Consider the following 9,598-nt stretch of genomic DNA (forward strand, 5'->3'; position numbering starts at 1 on the left):
ATAAATATAATTATAATGAAAATAGATAAATTAATATATAATAAATTATAATAATTATAATAAATTGCTGAAATTATAAATAAATAATGATAATAATAATAAATTATATATAAATAATAATAATATATAATAATTATAATAAATAATGATAAATTATTGAATACTAAAACTGAATACTGAACTGAACTGATCTGAACTGAATTGATTACTACTGAACTGATTATTACTGAAATTAAATAATAAAGAACAGGACCTAAGAGTCAATTTTTTATATTATTTTTAGAGAGCTTACTAGTCAGTTGCAAAGAGTAAAAATGGGAATGATTGTTTTGTGAGAATAAAGAGTTAGATACCAAAATAAGTGAAGGGGGCAACATTTTAGAGTTGATTTAATGGCCCACCATTTCCGACCACCAATATCAGTGTTTCTTGCCAAGTGTCTACTCTATATAAACCTATACTCCTTCGTACCATAACTCCTCCATTATTATAACAACCATAGTCATCACCAACATCTCATAATATATATGTTTCATCATCATCCTCACAAATATTCAACAACACAACCATGGATTCCAAACCCAACTCTCTAAATTACAAACACAAATGCATAACCACACTCAAAAACCCAACACACCTCCAAATAATCAGCTGCTTAGCAATCCACAAATCCTTCCTATACGCAGCTTCCATCAACCAAATCAACGTCTTCGATTTATCCAACTACTCTCACATCAACACTTTCACCACCAACGATCCTACTTCTGGTTCCATCAAATCAATCGCTTTCCACAACTCCAAAATTTTCACAGCCCATCAAGACTTCAAAATCCGAGTCTGGCAAATCTCTCTCTCTCACCCATCTAACCAACCCCACCTCCTCTCCACTCTCCCCACCGTCAAAGACCGACTCCGCCACTTCATGCTTCCCAAAAACTACATCACCGTCCGCCGCCACAAGAAACGCCTCTGGATTCAACATTGCGACACCGTCTCCGGCTTAGCATTGCACGGTGGCTTCATGTACTCAGTCTCCTGGGATAAGAGTTTTAAGCTATGGAATGTGGAGACTAACCGGTGTTTGGAGTCCGTTAAAGCACATCATGACGCGGTTAATACAGTCGCGGTGTCGGGAAACGGCACCGTTTATACAGGCTCCGCCGACGGTTCGATTAGGGTTTGGGAGAGATTTGGGAAGGAAAGACGGCATAGAATGGTTGATGTTTTGGAGAAGCATAAATCTACGGTTAATGCACTTGTATTGAACGGTGATGGATCGGTGCTTTTCTCCGGTGGTTGTGACCGGTCGATTGTGGTTTGGGAGAGGAAGAGAGGCGGTGCTGCTGATGATGATGTAGATCGGATGGTGTTTGCGGAGGTGTTGTGGGGCCATGGAGGGGCTGTGTTGTGCTTGATGAATGTGCATGATATGTTAGTGAGTGGGTCATCTGATCGGACGGTTAGGATTTGGCAACGTGGGGGAGATAATGGGTATTGTTGTACGGTGGTTATGGAAGGACATGAGAAGGCTGTTAAGTCACTTGTTGCAGTTAATAAAAGTGGGTGTAACAGAAATAACAGAAAGATTTCTTGTTTGTCAATTTGTAGTGGGAGTCTTGATGGTGAGATTAAAGTATGGGAGATTTCAAATTAAAATTGATGAACAAGGCTAAGAGTAGTGATCTAGATCTTTAACATGGAGTGTATATAGTGTTGATTGATTAAATTAATAAAGTTTTTGGGAGAAAACAAAAGATTGTCTTATTGATTGATTAATCTAGACCTATATTTCTTTCTTCCTTTGTACCCGTTGTTCACATGGATTTTATATTATATCTACCTATATTAATAGTTATTACTATATCATAAGTATTTATTTCCTATATGACCATGGTTTTTGGGTTGGAGCTTCTGCCTTTTGTTCACTTGAAGTTGCTTTTTTGTTGTGGTTATTGGAAGTATAGTTATGATCTGTTGAGGATTCATTGACGGTAATGTTTAGAATGCTCTCTAGTGATATGTAAGTGACCAATTGATATTTTGTGATTGTTTTTTTTTTTTCTAAAATAATAATTAACGTTTAGTACATCGTGTTTGTATGAAGTTTTAGACATTTTTTGATAACCAACTAGTAGACGAACTAACATCTCATGGCAACAATAGATGAAAAATAGATATGAACAACTAAATCAAATAGACTATAAGTTTTTGGATTTTAAGTTTGATGCGTTGTGTCTTTGATAAATGATAACATCGAGATATTATTTACGGGATCAAAAAGGATATTTACCAAAACGACTGTGTATTCGGTTGATCCGGAAAGCAATGGCGTATCATGCAAGCCATCCGAGTGGCGGATCACCTAGATTCCACCACACGCTATTTGTAGTCAAATCTACGGGAGACCTGCCATCATGCCTCGATCCGTCCATCGAACGGTTGAGCCGATTCCCAATAAAGGCAATTAATAATCCGTTAATGAGCTAACAGTCATACTTGAATGTGATCAGTAACCGCCATTAATGAGGCATTAATGGAGACTTTCTTGTTACTGGGAGTTACGATTACATGACTATAAATAGCTTGCATCCCAAGTTATTGAGGGACACATTCTCGCTCTCCTAAACCCTACTTTTTCATTACAGTTTATTCACTACACATATTCTGACTTTGGCATCGGAGCTTCCCCCGTCGAACCCAACGACGCCCCCGCAAGGAAGGAATCCGGTCGAAAGTTCATCACCAGTTACCAATAAATTATAACTGCATATTTCTCATTCTGTTTGCCTTTTCAGTTTAAAAGGGGAGTATTTAGGTGTTTGGTCAGGGTAAATTATTAGAAGCACCCGGTTCTCCATGTCAAATGGAGAACCTTCCATACATATTTTGATACGTGTAATATTGACCCACACATTTTATAAGTGGTTCCACTATTTTAATTATTACGTGAGGTCACAATATACGTATCCAAATTTGAATTGGGGATCCTCCAAGTGACAGAAGACCCGAGACTTAATATAAGAACTCGTTTGGTTAGACACATGGTTTATCTTTTGTAGTTTAAATTAAAAAACAATACAATTTGTGAAATGAATCATGCAATTTTCAAATTTGAATTGATAATTACAATTATATATTTTGTTAATAAAAGAGTCACATGCATGAGGAATTACAATTAATGGAGTTTTCATATGTGAAATTAAAAATCAGATTTAGGCAGGCAGATGAAGGATTATTTAATAGGTAAGCAAGAACTTGAGGTACCAAATGGCAACACATTCGCCATTCCTTTGGAAGTTCATAGTGATGGCACCATGCTTTTTTTTTTTTTTTTTTTGTTAGAATTTAAAATAGATTAATCTTGCTTTTACTTTTGAGATATTTATTTATTTATTTCTTTTAATGTATGTTTGCGGACATTTTCATTCTATTCTTACATCACACATTCATACCTTGTTTGTCTGAAAAGAAACCTTCACATGCTTTCTAACATATAAAGCATAAATCAGTATGATTGATTGAGGAAGCTACGGTATATGATTAACACCTTAATTTGTAATTAACCTTTTAGCACTTACTTCTAACTAAATAGGAGCATGTGGTATACCACTAAACATAATTAGTGCGAGCATTTTTTCCCTAATTATTTTGTCTTACCCCTTTTGTGTTTGCGTAAGGGCTTACGCAGCTATAAAATTTCAATTATAATAAATATAATAAACTATTTTTTTAGATCAAAATGCATATACCACCCAAAGTTTCTCCACAATTTTTTTCTATACAAATTTCACTCAGTAATATCACAAAAACAAAGCAAAGAAAAACACGTGCAATACCAATTAAATTTTGGCTTGATTGGTTAAGTGTAACGATCCGGTTTGAAGTGGGTGGCGCTGAGGTAGAACACTTCAGCAACGAGCGATCCTAAGGGATGACGATGAAGCAAGAATGAACTGAATCTTACATCGGAAATGTAGAGAAAATGACTGAGGTTTATTAGTAAACTGGGAATCCAATACATGCAAATGCGTTTTAAAGTCGTGAGACCCAAAATGTTGGATTTGGACAAAAGTGGACAATATCTATATGGTATTGGGTAGTATTACATTAAGGCCTTCAAGTCGCTAAAGCTAGATCTTTAGTTCGAAACATAGCATACGAATAAAATTTTAATTGGAAAAAGATCCACCTAAAAGATGATAAATTATATATAAAAAAAACACATGCAATAAGTACATTCAAAATAACAAAAAGTACCTATATCAGTGGCGGAACTAAGGGGGGTTGGGGTGGGCTCGAGCCCCGACAGGCCACCGGAGAATTGAGGATTTTTTTTTTTTTTAGTAATGGTGTCTGATAATATTTTGATGAGAATTATATTGACTCTATATAGTATTATTTCAATGCTTAAAGGTAGATGAGATGGTTAAGAATGCTTATTTCTATTTGAGAGATTCTATGTTCAACTCTCTTTAACCTCATTTTCTTTTAAATTTTTTATATTTATTTTAATTTTATTTTTCAATAATTATAAAAACATGTTACCATTATTAATTAATTTAAATGGACTTTTTATTTTTATTTTGATAATACTTTTGAATTCATTTTTAATATGTCTTTACCATTCAAAAAAAAGTAAGCATATTTAATATTCATTTTGATTATGTTTTTACCATTAAAAAAATAAACATGTTTAATTTTCTATTAGTTCAATGCTAGTTTCTAAAAAATGATAACATTTTTACAGTTTTAACGCGTTGGAGGCTAAATTTTTTTTGTCCAGCCCTAACGGACTAGACTTTGAAAGTTTACCGTCAACTGCACGGTCAAAATTAGCCCCCCAAATTATTGTGTTAAAAATTATTGAATTTTACGTGATAATATTTTTGACGTTATAAAATTTTATTATTAAATATTTAAACCCTGGCTTAGTTTGGGTTCTGGTTCCGCCATTGCCTATATTATAGGGATAAAGTGCATTTTACCCCCCTAATGTTGGCAAGTTGATTTCCAACATTATTATTAGACACGGATATTTTGTTCTTTATTCTACACCAGTTGCCTACAGTTATTTTAAAAAAATCATATTTTTTGTGATTTAATAATGGAATTTGAGATTAATATTTTTAAATTCGATGAAATGTTTGAATTTTTTTTTTGTCAAATTTGTGCAAAACATATACTTTTTTATTTTATTTTTTTCACATCTATTGATATGGTTGTGATCTGTTACGAATAAGTGATAAAATGACGCAAATATGAAGTGTAGATAGCACGATTCATGAATGAGAAGACAATTTGATGAATTATTTCACAAATTAACTCAACTTGCCAACGTTAGGGATAAAATAACATAATTTTAGACATTCGTGATAAAACTGCTCCTAGGTGTCAACACTATAAGAATTTTTACATCTTATCCATATATTATATATAAAAACTTCCTATATTATATGTAAAAACTTCAATTTACCACAATACATATTTCACGGTTCAACAAATTTGAATAATAAAGTAAATTAAAACCCGTCTCTCTCGAAAAACCCTCCTGCGCCGTCGTCGCCTGTTGCTACCCTGGCAGCGCCGCCGCCGCGAGATTTATGCCGATGAGAGGGTCCTTCCATTGCCGGTGAAGGTTAGTCTCAATCTCATTTGAGTGTTGTTGTGATTTCGTTGCTGTTTGGAGTAGGATCGGATAGGTTCGCGATTTGACCTAGAAATCGATCCGTATCGTTTCTTCGTACCTGGAGGCGTAGGAACTTAGGGGAGAGGCAGACGAAGTAGTGTGTTGGGCGTGCCGGTGGGTCTGACTCCGGCGTAGGAGTAATAGGGGTCGGTGATGTGAAGGCTGTAGTTTGGGGATTTATGCTTGTGAACTGCTTGTTGTTTTGGGATTTCACAGTAATTTTGGGATTTATGCTTTGTGAACTGCTGTAGTTTGGGATTTCTGCTTTGTGAACTGCTTGTTGAATCCTTTTCTGTTAAGGGATTTTTGCACAGGTCTCTTGATTCCACCGTTTTGCTAGCGGATTGGGATTGGGGATTGCATTGATACTATTAATCTCTGGGGAATATGGACAGGGAAATGGAAAGATTGAGAATTGAAGGGGAAGAAGGGGGACACATTGATTTGATAGCGACGCCAGTTATAGAAGCAGAGGTGGATGCGGGTCTTCGATTCCTGGGAAGATTTGTGGCAGACAGGCCGCTCAATTTTTTGAGCATGAAAAACAGAATGGCAGTCTTGTGGAGACCGGTTAGAGGAGTAGAAATCCAAGAGGTAAGCTCTAACCTCTATTCTTTTGAATTTTTTCATCCAATTGATAGAGATAGGGTCATTGCTGGAGGTCCTTGGTCGTTTGACAATTATATGTTGATTATGAATGTCTGGAATTTTGGAGTCCATGTGGACGAGGTGAACTTAATGCATTACTCTATTTGGGTTCAAATATATGGGTTACCTGTGGGGACTATGTCTGAAATAGTAGGCAAACAACTAGGCAACTTTCTTGGTATCTTTGAGGAGTATGATATGAATAACAACTCTGGTATGTATAAGCAGTTTATGCGTATCAGAGTTAGACTTGATAGTGAACGACCACTAAAAAGATTTAAAAAACTAAGATGCACAGGAAATATGTGGGCTTTGGCAACCTTCAAATATGAACGTTTGGGGATTTTCTGCTATGTGTGTGGCTGCCTGGGACACACGGAACGATTTTGTGAAAGAATTTTTAACCTGCAGGGGGGAGAAATTCAAAGAGAATGGGGAGATTGGCTGAAGGCCCCAGTAAGGAGAGGAGGGGATCAAAGCGAGGCTAAATGGTTAAGAGAGAGTAATGGAACAGGGAGTCAAAGGGGGATTGGAGGAGGGAGAGGAGGAGGGCTAGAAGTAATGAGGGATATAACCAATATGGGGAGAGGGAGGGGGGTAAGGGGGCAGAATACACTAGTCGGGGGAAGAGAGAGGGAGGTTATGATTTGCCCAATTACAGGGCCATTCTTTAAGGTTACAATAGAGGAAGAGGGAGGGGTGATAAGGGGAGAGGAGAGGAGAGACAATGGGGAGGATACTGAGATGGAATTAAATGACATTCGGAAGAGAAGAAGGGAGGAGCAGGGGAAGGGGAAGGAGGGGGAAGGAGAGAATATACAAGTGGAGGAAATCTCTGTTCTTGGAAAGGATAAGGGGATTTTAACGGAAAATGTTTTGGCGAGCCCTAAAGGACAGGGCCGCCGGGGAGAATGAGTTGTTTAAGCTGGAACTGTCGTGGCTTGGGAAACCACCGGGCAGTTCGCTCCTTGAAGGAGCTTGTTTCTTCCCAAAGCCCTAGTATTGTATTTTTAATTGAAACACTAGTAGAAGATCAGAGAGTTAATGTAATAAAGCAGCAATTGAAATTTGAGGGAGCATTCCCTGTCAGCAGAAGAGGCCGGAGTGGAGGGCTAGCCCTCTTGTGGAGAGCAGGTATTCAAGTGATGGTTAAAAGCTTCTCAGACCATCACATTGAGGCAATTATTACTAATACGGCCCATGGAGATTGGAGATTAGTAGGCTTTTACGGCTTTGCTGACCGTAGTAGACATGGAGAATCGTGGGATTTATTGAGGAGATTGGCTAGGGACTCTTCTCTTCCGTGGGTAGTGATTGGAGACTTCAATTGCATCCTAAACAATTCTGAAAAGGAAGGGGGAGCTAGTTACCCTAATCTTTTAATGCAGGAGTTTGCCAAAGCGATTGAGGAGAGTGGTTTATGTGAGCTGGAATTGAATGGTAACCCTTTTACATGGGAAAGAGGCAGGGGTTCCGAGCTATGGGTTAAAGAAAAACTAGACAGGGCTTTTGCTTCAGCTGAGTGGTTGAACCGTTTTGATAATTTTCAGCTCAAATCCTGTATGTCAGGGTATTCAGATCATCTTCCGCTCTCACTTCACCTAGAGCGGGAAAGAAGTAAAGGCAGAGGAAAAAGATTCTTTTTTGAGGAAGCTTGGCTTAAGGAACATGAGTTCCAAATTCTGGTTCGAAGTCATTGGAAGGGGCAGGGGTGCAAACCAGTTCAAGAGAAGCTTGAGGGGTGTGTACAGAAAATGGCTGTGTGGGGAAAGGGTTTTAATATACGGTTCAAGAGTCAGATCAGAAAATGGAAGACCCAAATGGAGAGATTACATGGCAGCAGTGATAGGGAATCCATTGCCGATTACTTCCTTGCCAAAAGGAAACTTAATGACACCCTTGAGACTGAAGAGGTTTACTGGAGGCAGAGGGCTAAGGCTTTCTAGTTGACTGAAGGGGATAGAAATACACATTTCTTTCACGCTAATGTCAAAGCTAGAAGACAACAAAATGTTATTGCCTCTCTGCTTGATGAGAATGGGGGAGTGATTGAAAACCAGATGGGTTTAATGGACCTTGCGCAGCAATACTTTCAGGAAGTCTTCTCAGCTCCGATTCTGAATAGGGTGGACACGGTCGAGGTTATTGACACACTAATTGATTCCTCCACAAACGAATCACTTATTGCCCCTTTTGCTCAAGAAGAATTTAAACAAGCCCTATTCTCTATGAGTCCTAACAAATCCCCTGGCCCTGATGGGCTTAACCCTGGTTTCTATCAAGCATTTTGGGATACACTAGGGGGTAGAAGTGGGAGCAGCTTGTGCAAGGTGGCTCCGAGAGGGGGAATTTCCCAAGGGTATAAATGACACCACAATTGTCCTTATTCCAAAGATTGAGAATCCTCAAAGGCTCAAGGATTTTCGCCCTATCGCACTGTGTAATGTCATCTATAAGATACTTGCTAAGGCCTTAGCAAATCGTTTGAAAAAGATACTCCCTCAAATTATTGGTGACACAATCTGCTTTTGTCCCAGGCAGGTCCATAATTGACAATGTGCAGGTGGCCTTTGAAAGTATACACTTCATGAAGAGATTAAACAGAGGGAAGAATGGTCAGGTTGCCTTAAAAATTGATATTAGCAAAGCCTATGATAGAGTGGACTGGGAATTTCTGAAAGCAGTGATGATTCGATTGGGATTCCATGAAATCTGGATTGGGTGGATGATGCTCTGTATCACAACTGTGAAATACAAGGTGGCAGTTAATGGGGAATACTCGGACCAAATTGTCCCAGGAAGAGGGTTGAGACAAGGGGACCCTCTATCACCCTACCTTTTTATCCTGTGTGCAGAAGTCTTATCTAAACTAATAAGAAAAGCTGAAGATGAAGGGCTTATCTCAGGGTGTAGGATCTGTAGAAGGGCACCGGCTGTAACTCATCTCTTTTTTGCTGACGACAGCTTCCTATTTTTTGGCGCCACTTCAGTTGAGGCTAGAAAGGTCATGGACATCCTATCAAAATATGAAGTGGCATCGGGCCAGGCAGTAAATTTGAACAAATCAGGGATCTTCTTCAGCTTAAATACGCCTGAGGAGGTAAGAGCTGAGATTAAAACGATCATGGGGGTGAGTACTCCCCTAGACACATGCCGCTACTTGGGATTACCGTCACTTATCGGGAGATCCAAACGCAGAATCTTCACTTTTCTGATTGATAGACTGCGTAAGAGATTTGGAGCATGGGGTCTGAAATTCCTTTC

The 9,598-nt window shown here is 38.3% G+C and overlaps 1 protein-coding gene across 1 annotated transcript; it reads left to right on the forward strand.

Annotated features, from left to right (window-relative positions):
* The first annotated feature begins 512 nt into the window (after positions 1-512).
* Positions 513-1,744, forward strand: LOC136232630 (protein JINGUBANG-like). Its single transcript, XM_066021924.1, has one exon. It carries the CDS (start codon positions 569-571, stop codon positions 1,652-1,654), a length of 1,086 nt encoding a protein of 361 aa, XP_065877996.1. The 5' UTR covers positions 513-568; the 3' UTR covers positions 1,655-1,744.
* Positions 1,745-9,598: the final 7,854 nt, after the last annotated feature.

The sequence above is a fragment of the Euphorbia lathyris genome, chromosome 1 (assembly GCF_963576675.1).
Source record: "Euphorbia lathyris chromosome 1, ddEupLath1.1, whole genome shotgun sequence".
NCBI lineage: Eukaryota > Viridiplantae > Streptophyta > Magnoliopsida > Malpighiales > Euphorbiaceae > Euphorbia > Euphorbia lathyris.